This window comes from Rutidosis leptorrhynchoides, chromosome 7 (genome assembly GCF_046630445.1).
Source record: "Rutidosis leptorrhynchoides isolate AG116_Rl617_1_P2 chromosome 7, CSIRO_AGI_Rlap_v1, whole genome shotgun sequence".
NCBI lineage: Eukaryota > Viridiplantae > Streptophyta > Magnoliopsida > Asterales > Asteraceae > Rutidosis > Rutidosis leptorrhynchoides.
In genome coordinates this window covers 89,832,310-89,853,285 of record NC_092339.1, presented here as the reverse complement: position 1 = coordinate 89,853,285, position 20,976 = coordinate 89,832,310, and the positions used below count along the sequence as shown (strand labels likewise).

The 20,976-nt window shown below is 35.4% G+C and overlaps 1 protein-coding gene and 1 pseudogene across 1 annotated transcript; one reads left to right on the top strand and one right to left on the bottom strand.

The window, feature by feature from the left end:
- Window positions 1-10,355, bottom strand: part of LOC139859425 (uncharacterized) — a 69,321-nt pseudogene extending 58,966 nt beyond the window's left edge.
- A 2,536-nt stretch (window positions 10,356-12,891) lies between these two features.
- Window positions 12,892-15,434, top strand: LOC139858007 (E3 ubiquitin-protein ligase WAV3-like). The gene is made up of 2 exons (XM_071846864.1): window positions 12,892-13,419; window positions 13,495-15,434. The coding sequence occupies exons 1-2, from the start codon at window positions 12,997-12,999 to the stop codon at window positions 15,199-15,201; spliced, it is 2,130 nt and encodes a 709-aa protein (XP_071702965.1). The 5' UTR covers window positions 12,892-12,996; the 3' UTR covers window positions 15,202-15,434.
- Window positions 15,435-20,976: the final 5,542 nt, after the last annotated feature.

The following is a 20,976-nucleotide window of genomic DNA, read 5'->3' as shown; positions in this document are numbered from 1 at the left end:
GAACTCAAAATCATGTTTATACATATTTATGAACGATAAAACTAGGTGTTAACACCGAAATTATTGTTACCTCGGAAATGACATAAATTGAGAAACAAACCAAAATGTTAGAATTCATTTAAGAATGGAATAGAGGAGAACAAAAAGGCAATAAAAAGGAAAATAAAAGCCAAGTGTGGGAAAATTTACCAAGTTTTTCAAAACATATATCACATATTTTTGTACAAATAACTGAAAATACTTTTGCTTTGGACTAATCTAAAAAGTTTTGCCCGATGAAAGAAAAGAAGAGATGGATCTACACGATGAATCAATTCCATCATTAAAAGGAAGTAAAGTCTTCCGAAAAAGAAACGCGCTTCTTGATTTAGGTCATGAAGTTTTCGTCCAGACCAGCTGTTGGTTGACGAAAAACCTAGAAAAGTCATCACTAAAATCAGCAGGAAATCCACGGACCTCAGCATTAAACAGGGTCGCCAAGTGGTCAGACTTATCCTAACCATGAGAGGATCTGTCTTGTAAAATGGGGAGGGCACCGTGCAAATTAGCTTGATAAGACTAATGAATCAGATCCCCAGAAAGGATAATCTCCTTAAAGATCAAAAAGCAGCTTTTAAGACTGATATTACTCAATCCTTGAGATTGACCTTAAAGATTGAGAATTACAAACTCATGGAATTCAATGATATCTAAACTCGAGCTTGAACGAGAAAATATTTTGATCAAAAATACAAACCGATTTGTTTTGTGAAAAACTATTTTCAATGCGTTCATTACCATTGAACGTAAAATACTAGGAATTCACCTGGAATTCATTAGGTCACCTGAACCAAATCGAGTGTCAATCGTAAGAACGGTGGTTGCATAGCATGGTCGGAGACAGGACCTTTTGCCAGACCGAAAAATCATAGGATGATCTTTACTATTGCTCCTACAAAGGATAGTAATAGCATCCGACACGTTTATAGACCATAATCAAAAGCAAGTCACGGGACATTGCCTTAACAGTTGCTTGTTCAACGCTTTCCTTTACAACTGGACGGTAGTTTATCGAAAGGTAATATACGGAGCAAGTATACTGGACGTGTTGCTTTCCTAATACAAGGTTAGCAAGTGGGTGACACAAAACCATAAGTTTTGAGCCAAAATTTTCAAATATGAAACCCACCAAACCCACAAAAATAATTTGCAAACACCGGTGAAGGGTTATTCCGGAAAACTTATCTAGGGTAAAAACTAGATTTAATTTTCAAAAGATCAAATGTTTTCATAAAGATCCAATTTCCTTAATGGATCTAAATTTTTATAGTCATGTGGGACTGTAAACCATATCGTTACTACCATTGTTTATACCGCCGTATAGAAATCACTGATGTACAAAGTGTGAAGAATAAAGAAGTGATTCTAGTATTTCAAGACTATATTGCTTGAGGACAAGCAACGCTCAAGTGTGGGAATATTTGATAATGCTAAAAACGAACATATATTTCATAGCATTATTCCTCAAGAAAGACAAGCTTTTAGTTGCAATTGTTCTATTTACAAGTGATATTCGTTTAAATAATAAAAGGTGAAGACAAAAGACAGATTCGACGAATTGAAGACGCAAAGGTCCAAAAAGCTCAAAAGTACAAAATACAATCAAAGAAGTTCCAATTATTGATAAGAAACGTCTCGAAATTACAAGAGTACAAGATTCAAAACGCAAAGTACAAGATAATAAATTGTACGCAAGGACGTTCGAAAATCCGGAACCGGGACCAGAGTCAACTCTCAACGCTCGACACAACGAACTAAAAATTACGAGTCAACTATGCACATAAATATAATATAATATTTAAATAATTCTTATAATTATTTAAATATTATAATATATTAAAAATTCGTCGGCAAAGAAAGACTCCAAAGTTGGTGAGCTGGAAAATCAAACTCCGCGACTCGCAGAGTTTGAAGGCAAAAATTGCCGCGAGTCACGGAGCCCCAAATTCTGAAACCGCCTATAAAAGCAAACGCAGTTTGATCGCAAAAATATCCATAATCTATCTCTCTCTCAATATATACGTAAATATATATATATAATTTATATTTTAATTTTAATTTTAATTTTAAATCCTAATAATAAGGGTATGTTAGCGAATGTTGTAAGGGTGTAAGTCGAAATTCTGTCCGTGTAACGCTACGTTATTTTTAATCATTGTAAGTTATGTTCAACCTTTTTACATTAATGTCTCGTAGCTAAGTTATTATTATGCTTATTTAATCCGAAGTAATCATGATGTTGGGCTAATTATTAAAATTGGGTAATTGGGCTTTATACCATAATTGGGGTTTGGACAAAAGAACGACACTTGTGGAAATTAGACTATGGGCTATTAATGGGCTTTATATTTGTTTAACTAAATGATAGTTTGTTAATGTTAATATAAAGATTTACAATTGGTCGTTCCTATAAATAACCATATACACTCAATCGGACACGATGTGCGGGGTATTTATATGTACGAATAATCGTTCATTTAACCAGACATGGGAATGGATTAATAGCCACTAGAATTATTAAAACAGAGGTGAAATTATGTACAAGGACACTTGGCATAATTGTTAACAAAGTATTAAAACCTTGGGTTACACTCAGTCGACATCCTGGTGTAATTATTAAACAAAGTATTAAAATCTTGTTACAGTTTAAGTCCCCAATTAGTTGGAATATTTGACTTCGGGTATAAGGATAATTTGACGAGGACACTCGCACTTTATATGTATGACTGATGGACTGTTATGGACAACAACCAGACGAACATATTAAATAATCCAGGACAAAGGAAAATTAACCCATGGGCATAAAACTAAAATCAACACGTCAAACATCATGATTACGGAAGTTTAAATAAGCATAATTCTTTTATTTCATATTTAATTTCCTTTATTTTATATTTAATTGCACTTCTAATTATCGCATTTTTATTTATTGTTACTGTATTTAATTGCACTTTTAATTATCGTACTTTTTAATTATCACAAGTTTATTTTATCGCACTTTTATTTATCGCAATTTCATTATCGTTATTTACTTTACGCTTTAAATTAAGTCTTGTATTTATTTTTATTATTTTTCATTTGGTTTTAACTGCGACTAAAGTTTTAAAATCGACAAACCGGTCATTAAACGGTAAAAACCCCCCTTTATAATAATAATATTACTTATATATATATATTTGTATTTTTATAAAATTAAACTAATATAGCGTTAAGCTTTGTTTAAAAGATTTTCCCTGTGGAACGAACCGGACTTACTAAAAACTACACTACTGTACGATTAGGTACACTGCCTATAAGTGTTGTAGCAAGGTTTAAGTATATCCATTCTATAAATAAATAAATATCTTGTGTAAAATTGTATCGTATTTAATAGTATTTCCTTGTAAAATTTAATAGTATTTTATACCCCTTTGCTTTAACATCAGTATCCTAGATAAATGGTCAGCTACCACATTTTCTATACCCTTTTTATCCCTTATTTTCAAATCAAACTCCTGTAGCAACAAAATCCACCTAATCAATCTAGGCTTAGACTCTTTCTTCTCAAGCAAATGCCTTAAAGCACTATGGTCCAAAAATACAACTACCTTAGACCCCCACAAATATGATCTAAATTTGTCTAAGGCAAACACAACTGCTAGTAATTCCTTCTTGGTTGTGGTATAATTTATTTGGGCATCCGAGAATGTTTTACTAGCGTAATAAATCACTACCGGTTTCCTATCAATTCTTTGACCCAAAACAGCCCCAGCTGCAAAATCACTAGCATCGCACATTATTTCAAATGGTTTGGTCCAATCGGGTGATTGTAAAATGGGTGCTTCGGTTAACTTACGTTTAAGGGTGTTGAAGGCTTCCTTACATTGGTCATCAAAGTCAAAAGGTGCGTCTTTTAATAACAAATTACACAATGGTTTAGAAATAACGCTAAAATCTTTGATAAACCTACGATAGAATCCTGCATGTCCCAAAAACGATCTTACCCCCTTAAAATTGTTTGGTGGAGGTAATGTGGAAATAAGTTGCACTTTTGCCCTATCAACGTCAAATCCCCGTTCAGACACAATATGTCCTAAAACCACCCCTTCCCTTACCATAAAGTGGCTCTTTTCCCAACTAAGGACAAGGTTGGTCTCGGTACATCTTTTCAAAACTTTTTCCAACATACTCAAACATGACTCAAAAGATTTGCCAAATATCGAAAAACCATCCATAAAAATCTCTAAAGACTCGCCTATTAACTCTGAAAAGATACTCATCATACACCTCTAAAAAGTCGCAGGTGCATTACATAGACCAAAAGGCATCCGTCTAAAAGCATAGGTTCCGTAAGGACAAGTAAAAGTCGTTTTTTCTTGGTCATTAGGGTGAATAGGTATTTGGTTGTACCCTGAATACCCATCTAAGAAACAATAAAATTTCTGACCTGATAACTTTTCGATGATCTTATCAATAAATGGCAAAGGAAAGTGATCCTTTGAAGTTGCAGCATTTAGCTTCCGGTAATCAATACATACCCTCCAACCCGTCACGGTACGAGTTGTGATCTTTTCACCTTCCTCCGTTTCCATCACTGTTATCCCTGCTTTCTTTGGCACCGTTTGCGTGGGACTTACCCACTGACTATCTGAAATAGGGAAGATAATCCCTGCATCCAACCACTTAAGAACTTCTTTCTTTACCACTTCCTGCATATTTGGGTTTAACCTGCGTTGCGTATCACGAGCAAGTTTAACCTCCGGATCTGTAACTATCCTATGCATACACACTGAGGGACTTATCCCTTTCAAATCAGCTATTGTCCACCCTACTGCAACCTTGTACTTATGAAGCACTTCCATCAAGGCTTTTTCCTACACACCTGTTAAATCTGAAGCAATAATAACTGGCAAAGTGCCATTAGTACCCAAAAATGCATATTTCAAATTAGACGGTAAGGGTTTTAACTCAAGAGTCGGTGGTAACTCTAGCGAGGGTCTCGTATTAGTATCAATGGATTTAGGCAGTGGCTCATATTTATGAGTCCACGGTGGCAACCTAGCATCCATTGTACTTGCTACCGCTAGTTCTACTGCTTTGACCTCTTCACACTCAACATCCTTTTCATCACCTAAGCAAAATATTTCTACTGGGTCGTCGGTTATTAGGTGAGAAGTATGTTTATCCACTAATTCATCAATCACATCTATCCTATAGCACTCATGGACATCCGGTTTATGAAGAGAATTAAAGATATTAATCCTCATCTAGCGATTACCGAAAGATATGTCCATAGCACCTGTTCGACAATTAATGTGAGCATTAATAGTGGCCAAAAATGGGCGTCCCAAAATTATAGTGGGTTGGGTATCTCTATTCCTAGGTTCAATATCCATAACAACAAAATCCACCGGGTAATAGAAATCCTCCACTTTTACTATCACATCTTCTAGTATCCCCCTAGGCGTTTTAATTGATTGGTCCGCTAGTTGAATGATTATGTCGGTTCGTTTCATTAGCCCCAATTCAAATTGGTCAACTAGACAAAAAGGTAAAATATTAATGCTAGCACCTAGGTCCAGTAACGCCTTTTTAACGTTCACATTTCCTACCGTCACAGCTATCAATGGGGTCCCTGGATCCTTAAACTTAGGTGGAAGTGTACCCAAGACAACCGCACTTAGGTGCTCGGTTAACTCCACCTTTTTGGGCAAGGTCGCCCTTTGCTTCCTCTTTTGAGTGCAAAGATCCTTTAAAAATTTAGCATAAGATGGGACTTGCCTAATAGCATCAAGAAGGGGTAAATTTATTTTAACCTGTTTAAAAGTTTTCCACATGTCCTCTTGTTGTGGTCCCTTTTTTCCATAAGGGAATTTATTCGGGGACTCTAAGGCTTTGGGAAATGGGACGGTTTTTGATTCCGTCTCCACTTTCCCGGTCTCATTCACGATTGGTTCGGTCTTTTTCACCCCATCCCCATTGTTATCATTTTCACTTACCTCTTCCTCATCAAGAACAATAGGAGACTTACTTGACTCTGATTGCGCTATCTCTTTTTCACCAACCTTATTGTCATACTTCCTCCCGCTTCTCAAGGTACCCACCATGTTAACACTATGCCCTTTTCCTTGCTCTTTGTGATTCGGATTTAAAACCGTGTAGCTTGGAATTGTGCCTAGTTCCCTATTTCCCTTACTTTCCGCTACATTACCGATCTCCTTAGCCAATGCACCAATCGACTTATTTTGCACTTCTATCATTTTTCGCATTTCGGAGATGAACGCATCTATCTTAGCATCCGAGCTAGATGGTTGATTGGTTGAAGTACTGTTTTGATTTTGGTTTGGGTTTTGACCTTGGTTTTGGTAATTGTTTTGGTTTTGGTTTCGGTTGTTGGGATAAGGATTTTGATAGTTTCTTTGGTAGTTGCCTTGGTTCTGAAAGTTACCCTGGTTTTGAAAGTTGCCATGGTTTTGAAAGTTGTTTTGTGGTCTAAGTTGGTTCCCTTGGTTAGCATTCAGAGCGTTGTTATTGCTCCAACTGAAATTAGGATGATTTCTCCAACCCGGATTATACGTGTTGGAGTATGGATCATATCTCTGCCCCTGAACCTCGTTAACTTGTTCTTCCACTATGTGCTGATTTACCAGTGGAATCCCATTTCTACATCCATATGAAAAGTGAGAAGGATCTCCACAAATCTCACATACTTCCTGAACCTGCAAAACATTACAAGCAAGACCCTGGTTTGGGTTGTTAAATATAAGCATTTTCAAATCATCAAATTCCTGCTCTAAGTTCCTAGATGAACCACCTGAATCGGAAACATGATTCACTCGGGAGGTACTCGGTTGTTTACGATCAACCGAAGCTTGGGTTTTTGAACCCTTGCTTAACTGTTCAAAGAAAGTCCATTCATCATCACTAGACCGAGTTAAGAATGCCCCACCACTAGCCGCCAAAAGAAACTGCCTGTTTTGGGAATCTAAACTATCATAGAAAACTTTAACCAATTCTCACTTGGGTATCTCATGATGTGGACATGCCCTAAGTAACTCCTTCAGACGTTCATACGCTTCATGAAATAATTCACTCGGTAATTGTTTAAAAGATTTTATTTGCGTACGCATGTCTGAAGTTTTACTTATGGGGTAAAATTCTTCTAAAAATCGTTTTTTCATATCCGCCCAAGTATTAATACTCCGAGCGGGCAAGGAGAGAAACCATCTTTTTGCCTTATCCTTAAGTAAATAAGGAAATAATCGAAGACGTACCTCATCATCAGTGAAACCGTTTACCTGATTAGTAGCACATATCCCATTAAATTCAGTGATGTGTTCATATGGTTCCTCATTAGCCATACCTCGGTAGGTTGGCAAGATCAAAATAAGTTGAGGTCGGACCTCAAATCGTCGGTTGTTTCCTCCTGCCGGTGCAGGATAAACAATGGGTGAATGATCCTCAAAATCACCCGGTTGGTAGTAGGTGTCTAATCCTCTTGGTCGTTCAGCCATCTCGTCTCGTTGATCAAAAACTTCCTCTTCAGTGTCAGACTCTGACTTAGGAGAGTTTGGTGGAACAATCGGATGTGTCTCTAACTGTGGTTGAGTGGATACTGAAGCCACTATCGAACCTTTTAAGATTCTTGTAGCTTTTCGATTAGCTTTTGCAGATTTCTCGATTTCCGGGTCTAAAGGCTTAAGATTTTGATCTCCCGAACTCCGAGTTTGCATACACTAACCTGCAACTCAACAAAAACAAGAACACCGAGCGTAAAACTGACAAAAATAAGAATAAACAAAACACTATTTTTGGATTTTTATTCGTTTTATAATTTTTATGGTTTTTGTAGTTTAACAAGAAAGCAATAAAATAAGAGCTTGCAAATCAAGCGCACACCTCCCCGGCAGCGGCGCCAAAATTTGATCGATGTCGAAGGGTCAATCAAAAATAGCCTAATTACTCTAACTTAGCTAGGGTAAGCAGGATTCGTTCCACGGGAAGTTATGGTCAACAAGCAAGCAATTTCCAGATTTTGTTGTTTATGATTAACTAAAAGTAACTAAATTGAAAACTAGAGAAGTAACTACTAAGCAACTGTAACTTGAATACTTAAAAGCATAAACAGTGAGCTAGACAGAAAAGTTGTGATCAATTGATTAAAAGCATTTATCCCTTCTCAATCCCAATCTAACATGCATTCATGTCAAACAAGTATTATGCTCATCATAAATTGATCAAATCTCACAAAACTTGATCGATGTCGAAGGGTCAATCAAAAATAGCCTAATTACTCTAACTTAGCTAGGGTAAGCAGGATTCGTTCCACGGGAAGTTATGGTCAACAAGCAAGCAATTTCCAGATTTTGTTGTTTATGATTAACTAAAAGTAACTAAATTGAAAACTAGAGAAGTAACTACTAAGCAACTGTAACTTGAATACTTAAAAGCATAAACAGTGAGCTAGACAGAAAAGTTGTGATCAATTGATTAAAAGCCTTTATCCCTTCTCAATCCCAATCTAACATGCATTCATGTCAAACAAGTATTATGCTCATCATAAATTGATCAAATCTCATAGACAAGATTTCTTGAGCTTATTAATTCTAACTATCTTGAGATTGAATTATGCAACCTAAACACTTTGTCTTTATCCCTAATCTAATTTAATACTAAGTGGATTAAGAACAAAATGTTAAATCACTATAACTCAACTTGCAACAATCACAATCAATAAAACTTGCATTAATCAATAAACAATAGGTTCATAACATCACAATTCAAAAGACTTAAGTTTCATAATATTATAAACCACATAAACTTGAATGAATGAATACATGTATCAATTGTTCATGGAAGGAATAAAGATAAGAAAACTAGCCAAGCATAGTGATGATGATAATCAATGAAATTCTTGATGATTGCATGATGAATAGCACCTTGATCTTGACTTGAATCCTTGAAGAATGGTGATTAGATTGATGTTTTTGGGTGTTTGGAGGAGTTTCCTGCTGCTAAAACTGATGGAAAAATGTCTGGTTTCGCAACCCTAAAGCTCTCCTTAAATAGGGGTTAGGAACCTTCATCCAAAATCTAAAATTCGTATTTCCCGGAATCTGAAAAAGTGTACTGGCGTAATTTACGGTGGGTTTGGCGTAAATTACGCCTTTGTTAATTCGACTTGGCGTATTTTTACGCCCAATATCACTTCTGGACTGGGAAACATCTGCACACTGACGTAAATTACGCTAAAATAGGCGTAAATTACGCCTTTATAAATCTCCTGATTCCTGTTTGTCCTCTCAAATCTTGTCCATCTTCCACTTTTAATCGCCATTTTGCACTATCTTTCGCACCAACATCTTTAATACCTGTAAAACACAAAATCCCATGAAAGTATCTTCTTTTTCACTCACTTAAAGTTAATTTTGCGTAATTAGTCGTAAATAATCGTGACAATTAAGGAACGATCAGTTAGCATCTCTCCAATCACTACGAATCTTGGTGTTCGTGGTTCTGGATTTTAACTTATCACCAATTTATTATGAAGCAGCACAATATAGTTCTATAATTATTGTTTTTTCGTTTCAATTGTTTTGCTTATATTTGCAACTGAGGTTGCTACTTGTTATGTTTAGGATTTTTCCTTCTTAAGACCATTGTTAACCCTGCATGCGACGTGGAGACAGTTTTCACACATTTTTGCCAAAAATGTTTTTCTATTTGTGAGACGGCAGTGTTATTCCATGACATCATTTAACCCTAATGTTAGATTTCAATGTTAGGTTCTTGTATGGCCTACCTGTTTTTTAAATTTTTGGATAAATATAATAAAAAATGATGCACATTTAATTAATTAAATACATACTAAATAGAAAAATGACATAAACTAAAATTTCGATATTATATAAAAATAGTATAAAATAAACAAAAACTCTTAAGTAATTAAGATTGCATAAAAAGCTAATACAAGGTGCAAAATGTAGGTTGAAGGTTACATATGTGCTCGACTAGATCATCATGTAGTTGGTCGTGAATCCACTTATCTCTGATTTCTCTAGCTACCGTTTCTTGATTCCCTCTCCATTTCTTATACGTTGAGGACGTTTCTCCGCATTCTCGGTAACCATATCTTTCTCAAACTGGCTAAGTGCAAATCCGTTATCGTATAGAATCATATTGTGTAATACGACACAACAATCTATTACTCTCCGCATCTTGTTCACACTCATAGTACGTGAAGGTGTCCAATAAATATGAAACCGACCTTGAAGAATTCCAAATGTCATCTCTATATCCTTACGGGCGTTAGACTGAAATCTAATGAACTTAGCCATTGACTCATATGTGTGAAAGATGTATTTATAAGGCTGGATGCGTGTGTTTCTGTGTGTTTTTGTTTGAAAAATGTATTAAGAAAGTTGGGTATTCATAGATAAAAAAGCTGAATTTTATAGTTTTTGTTTTTAAACGAATGATAATGATAATAATATCGTTTAGAAACAGTAAAAAATATCAAGCCAATCACAAGATGACACGTGTCCCTAACACATTTTTGATAATATGTCATGATTGACGTCGTGCCTTCATCAGCCCTAATGCGTCAAGGACGTTAGTTGGCATTAAAACTGTTAAATCACCACATGAGCCATATAACATCAAGTTAATATTGTCTAATTGATATGTAACTAGGGATTTTTACAATGTGTGTACATCAAAAATCAGATGTTGGTTTTGTTTTTCATAAGTAAATAAATAGTACCTCAAACTCAAACATTTCATACACATTATTTTAGAAAATAAGCATAGTTTATCCTATTTTTTTCATTGATAATTGATAGCACCGAAATTATACATATTTTTATTCCTTTTTTGCGGTGCTATTTTTCTCAAATTGCACAAAATACGACTTATTCCTTTGCTTATTTGGGAAAAAAAGCAAATGCTACTAACCGTGCGAAAAAGTTGTTTGTGATATTTACATGTACAATTATGAAAAAAAAAACAAGCCTAGAATACAATAATTTAAAAAAGTTAAAAAAACCCTGAGAAACTTTTCAGGTCGGCGGCCTCATTTCCTATGGCGCCGACCTTACAATGAGTAGTTTAAGTTTTACTTTGCTGTTGAAATTCTCTTAAGTTTTACATTCAATTTACATCATCAATTTACATTTAATTTAGGGTAGGATACTATCTTAGCATCCTCTTGTATATAGTGCGATTGTATATAGTGCGATGTATGAATTGTGTGATGTATGTATTGTGTATAATTTCCCATTGAGTAATAAAAGTTTGCTTTTCAAAGAAAAAAGTATATACAGCAAGTGATTTGTAAGTTTAACCTTTATTTAAAATTTATTTGATCGTTTACGGATGTAAATAGCGTGTAGAAATGATTTTTTTTTCTTTTTAAATCGCAAACCTAACATTGACTTGATAGAAGAAAAAACCTATCACCTATACACCTCCTGTCATTCCAGTACTGACGATTTCATGAAATTAGACACATTGACCTCGAAACTTAAAAGTATCCCTATCACTTGTCCACTCTCACAAATACTCCTTTTTTGCGTTTTTAATTAGGGGAGTGATTCGTACACCACCTGTTTTTAGCCGTACACCACCAAAGGTGCTTCACAGTGTTGTACAGTACAATGCTGTAAAGCATCTTTGGTGGTGTATGGCTAAAAACAGGTGGTGTACGAATTAACACCCTTTTAATTATTACTAATACTCCGTAATTCAATTTAGTCACTATTGTTACTTACGGGAATAAGTAAGTATATATATATATATATATATATATATATATATATATATATATATATATATATATATATATATATATGGGCAGGATCAATGGGTAAGTAACCAATCGGGGGGAAGCGGGGGGAAGCAACATTTTTTTTTTTCGTTTTTTTTGATATTTTTTTTTCTGGCATAAAATCATACGAAAATATGAACATTTAGAAGAGACATTTCGTGATGAATGTTATTATTTAGGCGGAAAAACGATCGACAAAAATAACATTCAAGATAATATTGTTCGTGAAGAATATGAACGTTTTTTTTTCATGTTTTGTGAAGTAAAATTTAGCCCGGTTTAGGGTTTAGGGTTTAGGGTTTGGTGTTTTGTGTTTATTCCATAAACCCAAAACACCAAACCCTAAACCATAAACCCTAAACTCTAAACCGTTCGTGTTAAAAACTCAATCTAAATCCTAAATCTAAACCCTAAATCTAAACCCTAAATTTCTAAACCCTAATATCTAAAACCTATAAACCCTAATATCTAAACCCTAATATCTAAACCCCAATAGCTAAAACCTCAAAATACGCTCGAAAAACACGATAATTGTTATATATTACTTCTTCGAGCGTTTTCCCGTCAAAATAAAAACATTTATCACAAAGTGTCTCTACTAAATGTTCATATTTTCATCTCATCTATAATGTTCGTGAACAAAGTTTTCTCAAAAAACGAAAAAATAAAAGTTTTTGCTTCCCCCCGCTTCCCCCTTACTTCCCTCTTGATCCTACCACTATATATATATATATATATATATATATATATATATATATATATATATATATATATATATATATATATATAATGATAATCCTAATCCGTATACTCCGTATTTTAAAAGGCAAATAATAATACAGTAATAATACTCTATATAAAATAATTTTCTTACCTAGATAATACACCCGAGTAATCGTACTATATAATAATTCGACTGTAATAAGATCTGACCTGACCTACTGACCATTACCTGCCACACTAATTACAAAAAAAACAAGAATAGCCTTCTTTTTATCATTTATGACTAATTAATAATCTCATTATCCTCTTCCTTTGTTTATTATCTCTTCAATATTCATATTCATTCCCCTTAAAATCCCAAGTCAAATTCAACCACTATCACCATCACCTTCATTCATCAATACTACCGAAAAATAACACGAAAATAAAAAATGGTGTTAGGTTGGAGAAGAGCTTTTTGTACATCGGTACCTCGAGAACGAGATTCAACCGACACTGAAGAACATGAATATGAGCATCATCATCATCATACCAGTAATAGTAATAACAATAGTTCTAATTCAACCCCCAAATTTAGTTCTAGATTTAATTTCTTCTCTTCTTCTTCCTCCTCCAATCCTTCTACCCCTCGTTTAAGATCTCATTCAATTTCTTCTAGTCCAAATCTCCGCTGCCGAACCACACCAACTGAACCAATTCCTTCACCACCAGCCATTAATCCTGTTACTCCAAAGCTTCAATGTAACACTAAAAACAGCCCTAGGTTTTTTCGTCGGATATCATCTTCAAATCCGTCTTCTCCTCGTTCTCCTTCATCTCTTTCTGTTATAAAAACCAGACTACGTTTAAACACGGTAAGTTATTGTAGATTAATTTAAATTATTTAATTAAATAATTAGCGATTAAAGTTTGTTTACAATAATTTGCAGAGAAGATGTGGATTGTGTTTACAGAGCGTGAAGAAAGGACAAGGAATAGCGAGCATCACAGCTGAATGTTCACACACTTTTCATTTTCCGTGTATTTCGGATCAAGTGAAGAAGCAAGGGCGTCTTTCATGTCCGGTGTGTAGCTGTTCATGGAATGAGATACCTCTGTTATCATCAGCTGATAAACAGAATTTAGATCAGAAGATGAAGAACGAAGTAGAAGAGATTACTACCAGACAAAAACTAGCTGCGGTTGTTACAAAACGGCATGATTTGAAGGTTTATAACGATGATGAACCGTTAGCTTCATTAACTCCAAAAGCTCGGTTCAATCCAATTCCTGAATCTGATGAAAATTGCGATGATGATTCAGTTGAAGAGTTTCAAGGATTTCATGTTAATTATAACAGTAACAGTAACGCAACTCTAACTGATTACGAGCGAGATGTTGACGTCCGATTGTTGCCGGAAACAGCGGTGATCGCTGCTTCACGTAGTCACGAGACGTATGCGGTTGTTTTGAAATTAAAAGCTCCTGCTGCTCCTGACAGAGTACAAAAAGAAGCTCCAATTGATTTAGTTACGGTTGTTGACGTCAGCGGTAAAATGTGTAACGAAAAGCTTCAGATTATAAAAAAAGCAATGAGATCAATCATTGCATCACTTTCGTCATCAGATCGATTATCAATCGTGGCCTTCTCAACGTATTCAAAACGGATTTTACCTTTGCGTAGAATGACAACTACCGGCCGTCGATCTGCTCGTCGTATTGTAGAAGCGATGGCGGTTCTAGAAGGTTCCTCGAATTCGAAAGACGCCGTTAAAAAAGCAGTTAAAGTCATTGAAGATCGTAAGGAGAAAAATCCTGTAGCTAGCATTATTCTCCTATCAGAAGTTGTTCTAGATCAATCTGAATCGGTATCGGTTTCGGTTTCAACTACGCGTTCCGCTAGTATTGCAATACATTCATTAAAACTTGTAGAGATTGAAGACTTCATGTTAGCGAAAAGTATTGCAGATTTGGTTTGTGTTACGGTTCAGGATTTGAAATTAGATCTAGAATTTGACTCCGGTTCAGTGCAGGCGGTTTATTCACGTACGCCGCAACCAATCGTTCTTGGATCAAGTACCGTTCAGATCGGAGAATTATCTGCCAACGAAGAAAAAGAATTATTTGTTGAATTAAAAACGCCGTCGTTTGCAGTGCGGTCTCACCAAATACTCAACGTGCGATGCTGTTACAAGACTCCATCTAGTCAAGAAATGATCTACGGTACACAACAATCGTTGTTGGTGCAACGTCCTACCACCGTCCGATCATCTTCTGTTTTGATCCAGCGGTTGAGAAACGTTTTTATCTCAACTCGAGCGTTAGCCGAGTCGCGCCGGTTAGCCGAGCGAAATGACTTACTCGGCGCATACCACATGCTTGTCTCGGCACGTGCGTTAATGTTGCAGTCGAATCCGGGTGATGATAATGAGTTTGTAGCCGGCTTAGAAGCTGAACTGAGTGAGGTGCAACGTCGGCGTAAGGTTTTAGCTGAAGCTCAAGCTCAGCAGCCGTCGGTTTATTTGGATGAGAAAGGTGAGCCGTTAACACCGACATCGGCTTGGAGAGTGGCTGATAAGCTGGCTAAAGTGGCGATGATGAGGAAGTCGGTAAATAGAGTCAGCGACTTACACGGCTTTGAAGATGCCCGATTCTGATGAAAATAGAAGTTACTTTTAGAGGGTTATTTTGGCCCTTTTATTTTATGTTTATTACAATTACACCCTTTAAGTAACCAAAAGTTGTTGAAAGATGTAATATAAAGTGGTGTGGCCTTTTATACTCGAGTAATCGATTAAAAGAATACTAAAGAATTTGTTCGCAAAAGACAGAAAGTGAGGGGCCTCTATGTTGTTTTGTCTTTTTTGTTTAGAAATTTCGATTTCAGCCTATCCACTTATTTGGTATGTACTTTATGCTTGTGTTATTAATAGTTAGCCTATACATTGCACGAGTATTTAATTGGGGGCAATTTAATTTCGAAGAATTATGGAATTAAATGGCAAGGATAATAAATCATCTTTACGCCAGTAGTTGGTAACTGGTTATCAGCAGGACAGCTGGCATAATAAATTTTACAAAACAAAAATTAACCTTGCTATGGGTAGGAAAACTTAATATATAATGAGGGTGAAAATATTGGTAAGCTTTGAATGTAAACCTGCAAAGAACGAGTATTATTAGCTTGTCTTTATCTTTATGAATAATAAAAGATGTATAAATTATGTATAGCGGAAAGGGGAAAGGGGGTATGATTAAAGAGAACAAAACTGTCTTTTTGGATTTTGTTATTTGTTATGTGCAGCAAAATTGTCTTTTTAGTTGTTTGTTTGTGCTGTATGATGATTAAAGATTTAGGAAGGATGTGTGGATACTGGATAGATGTAGCAAATTAACAAAAACTTCTTTTTTATGTTGTTGTTTTATGAAGTGGGATTGTCAAAAAAGTCCAAGGCATGAATGGTTGCAAATGGATCATGGGGGAGATTAGATTAAGACGTTAAGGGACGCTTTTCTTATGCAACGAAAGAAATGCTTACTCAAATCGTGGAAAAAAATATTCCAATTTCTACTTTTTAGAAATATATAATATAAGAAATGATTGAAATGAAAGGATTAACCCGATAATCTTATTAATGAATGATGAAATGGATTATGACAATGTATAAGTAGTTGGAAAATGGTCAATGCAAGCAAACTAATAGACATAATCCGATCCTAAATTAGATTGTAACCACCTAGCTAAACAATGATTAGCCACCTAGCTATGTTATCTAACAAACCTGATTATGTCTATTACAAACACATGATCTCAATGAAGAATTACGACAAGTTCATAAGCGAGATGAGCAAGTAAGGTGAACATCCAATTCCTCCAAACAAGAACTGAAATGAGGGTAGCATCAAGGAACACGCACGACCTTAGTTCTAAAGAAAAAGGTAGGATGATTAATAGAATGGTGTACAAATTTCAAATTCAATACTTGGTTTTACAAGAAACACAAGTGAAGGAGGTTCGAATCCGGTGATGAACGATATCTGGAAACATAACATCTACAAAGGCGTACATGTTGGTTCAATAGGTAGATCGGGAGGGATTTTATCGATTTGGAGAGACGATTCATCAAGCTCTTAGATGTTACTCTCGGTCAACATTGGATTGCTACCATTGTTAAATATATTCCATCAAACTTAAGGAGTTAAATATATTCCGTTGCCCTTAATTGGGCTAGTTTAATCTGATCGTCACTATCAAATGGTGGAATATTAGACGGGTTCTTCCATTTTCTTTCGAATCGTTTACTTACAAATGGGGATAGGGTATGGGTATTAATGTGTAAAAATTCTTGAGAATAATTGGTCTTGCTACCATATGGTGTATTTGACTGGCCAGAAACAACGCATTGTTTAATGACAAATTTACGTGTAGGACGATCATTGTGAAGAAGATCAAGTTCCGACCGTTAGTTGGGCTACGCGTGTAATGTTATGATACCGTCACCAATTCTACTTATGGGAATCGAACCCATGGTTGTTACTGCAGTAGTGCTATAGTATTACAAGCATGTTTTTTGAACTTGTTGGTTTACGGTGTTCAGAAAATTATGCCTCTTTTGTTTTCATTATGGGCCCTTAGAATAGATTATAGATCCTTAGGTGCCTTCACCCAAGGACAACCTTGGAACCTGAATTTGATTTTTCAAACTCTCACTTCTCCACACTACACTTTAGGCGATATTGTCGGAGTAACCCGGATCTCAACATGATCCTCTCCATGATGCTTCCTCCTTCCCATCTCCAAGTTATCATGTATTTTTGTGTCCTGTTGAGCTATTATGGTTGTGTTTCGGTTGTTTCAAATGTTGTCGGAGCTTTCACTGCTTGAAATGCAGGTTCGTCTTCTGCCGCTGCTACCCAAATTGATTGTACTATCTTTACTGGCCGACTCAACTCAGATTACTCTCGCGATTCGATCTCATAAATTTTCTCTAAAATAGGCACGATCGTGCAATTGAAAACTTGGATAAACAGGGGCTATGCGTTTATCAAGTATGCGGAGAAGTAGGGAAGACGCTTGTTGGAGATGGGCATTAATCCTTCATACCCTCGACCCGTCCGTCTTATAATTTTTTACTATCAGGCCCCGTTTACCTGTTAGTGAGTTAACTTTTTGCATGTACCTGCAACATGCGAATACCCTTGAATTGTGGGCAACCCCGCGTGTTTAAAAAAATTATACATATTAACTAAGTCGTATCATGGATACTACGACCCGTAGGTAAACATGTCAATAATTATTAATTTATATTGTACATATATGTATATTAATATGTTATTTTATTAGCGGACAAACTTATTATATATTTATGTATTATATATTTATGAGAACTATACATCCATTTATACATTGCATTTATGGATGGATGTAGAGTAGCTATCTAACAAAGAGAAAATAAAATACGGGAGTCAAGGAATTAAACAGGAGCAACCAACTAAACTAACCTACACGAGATATTGATATTAACTAGTGAAATGACCTGCGAAATCATGGATTTGTTTAAACGAAACAATTTAATGACATGTTTTAGGTATTAAATGAACGTAAATGCTAAAGTAATTTATTTTAATGATCCGTTTGACTAAGAAACTTGTCGTTGTTTTTACAAATATATAGAGACATGCATTTTCGCATACATATACATATGTAACGTAATTAATTTCGTAAAAAGAATCTATATATGAATATTAATAATATAATAATTATAATTATAATTATTATATTAAAAGAAAATAATAATAATAATAATAATAATAATAATAATAATAATAATAATAATAATAATAATAATAAAGTTCGCTCAAAGTTGAGTATGTATACTTTTAATAATAATAATAATAATTATTAGTAATAATAAATGCCTTTTAATATTTTTTAGCAAAATTAAAATACAATTATTATATAAAAGTTGTACAATATACTTTAAAATTTGGGTGTTCTTTAGAAGATTTCACAATTTAGGAGAGATTAGTATTTTCTTTTATAAAAGATTTCTTCTTATTTTTTTAATTAGATTAATATAAAATTATGAAATCATCATTATAAAAATTAAAGGGTAATTAGCCTAATGATGACATCATCATTTTAGAGTTTTAAATGACAATATAGATGTATATCAAATATATTTATGCGGATTAATAGGTATACCGGCGGATATTTCTAATGGATATAACGGATTGACAGGGAAAATTTTATCCGTCTCGGGTATTATTTATCCACAACATGCCCATGACCGGCCCATAGCTGGTAAAAAATTTTCCCGTCATGTACTCGTGGTAATTTTTTTTATTATACTCACCCAATACGGTTATGAAATCTGCGGGTCGCAGATTTTTTGCCACCAACCCATTGCCATCCAGTGAACTGAATTGATCATCTTTGTTGGCCAGGGTGATTTATGTTAGGTGTTCTGGTCGAGGTAGGCATCGAGTTAGGTCGGGTAAGGAAGTAACATTCACTGCTTCAAGAATCTGAATCAAATAATCAGTTGTAACAAGTAGTGTTAATAATTAATGGTTTTTAAAAATGAAAACCGCAACAAAATACAATGGAGACTGATCGAACTCAAATTCAACTACTACGAGTTAAACTAGGAACGAGTGCAATGAAATTGGTGTTGTTGTGATGTTTTGAGGACCTTATGTCCGTCTCTGATTCCAATACATCGTTTTGAATCATCAATCACCATGTCCCGATCTTGAAGCTTTGAATTACCTTGAATAGTCTTGTATTAACTTGAATACTTGAAATGGGAATAATATCTCTCAAAGAATCAAGGTTCAACAACCCTCAAATGATAGTCGAAGACCCCTATTTATAGTTTTCTGATTTTATGCGGGATGCGCATTACTCTCAACAATTCGTGTGCGTTGTCCGCTAATATTTTGCGGGTCATCTGCTAATTCTTCAGCAATTGGCTGTTACTTTCGCAACTTATGTTTGTGCAGCGTGTAGCATGTATTTCATATGCGTGGCTACGCATATGATCAGAGACAAATGGGAAGGCTTGAACCTAGAAAACTAACTAACCGACTGGTGTTGATATCTACGGATGAGCCTAACCGGGCAAAAGAATCGACCACAAACAAACAATATATCTAACACTACATCGAAGCAAATGAACAAAATGAACGAAAAAACAAAACAACACTAAGCAAACAAGATCACGCTAACCAGAAACAAACAAACAAAAAAAACAAAACCAAATAAACCAAATCACGCTAATCGGAATTAGAAGTACCGTTGCGGCTATTGGAATCCTGTATTACAAACTTACCATCCACCTTATCCCGAACGATCATCTTTCCCAACCGTGACTCATAAAAGTAAGTTAACACGTTTGAAGACGCGCTTTCAATAAACGTTCTCACCGAAAGAGGAATCAAACTTCGATCCGCTAAACTAAAAAAAAACCACGATCATATGCGTGACCTTTGTCTTGACCTCAATCCATACACGTGACTCCTTCACTCGTACCCCACTCGAACCACCATACATGTCAACAATCGAGAATTCCATTAATAAATTTTGTACTGCTTCACCAAAATCTATATCGTCTGTGTTATCTGTAAACAAACTGAACCATCAACAACCTTTTTACTCTTTCTCTTTAGCTCATCGGCTAACTTACGGGATGTAACAAAAAGACTTTGAGTGCCCATTTGTTTGCAAAGAACTCAGGGCTCGAAGAATTGTTATCTAAAACAACATTCGCTGTGCACAAACCATCACCATATTTGATCACCTGTTCCATATCGATCACCTCAACATTAGCCGAACCAACACCTTTGCCAACACCCGATCCTTGAAGACCATCCTTGTAAGTTACATATTGATTTGAATAAGCTATGTATGGGGTACGATTCGGTCACGCTTGATCCTCCTCCACGTCTACGACAACATCATCTTCACCTCCAAGAACACTCTTGTCCAAATTCGATACCCAATCTGACGACCAAACATTGTTGCAACTCCGATTGATACAAGCATAATCGATCACTTTCTTGACCCAAACATGACTGCTTATGCTACCCCGTTCGGCCTCCGGCATGACATCAACGAGCTCGTGAATATATTTGACCTTAGAGGAGTCAGCAAAAGCAAAAAGTGACTCGACTTCACCAACACCAACCGAAGATTTGGCAAGTGAAATAACATCCCCAAATAAGACAACGATATGTGACGCCTTTCAACTCGAAACATATCTAACCGGAACACCCCGAATCCCTAACCACACCTACTTAGAGAGCACATCAGCTTTTTTTAGAGACGATCCACTATAGTAGAATTGTTAAGATTGTTTACATGCTCAGGACATGATTAACAACATCACTGTTCTCACACACAACATTGTCACCAAAAGATTCAAAATCGT

Coding starts and splice junctions, on each gene's coding strand:
- LOC139858007 (XM_071846864.1), top strand. CDS start 12,997: ATGGTGTTAGGTTGGAGAAGAGCTTTTTGTACATCGGTACCTCGAGAA. Junction 13,420..13,494: donor CCAGACTACGTTTAAACACG/GTAAGTTATTGT, acceptor AATAATTTGCAG/AGAAGATGTGGATTGTGTTT.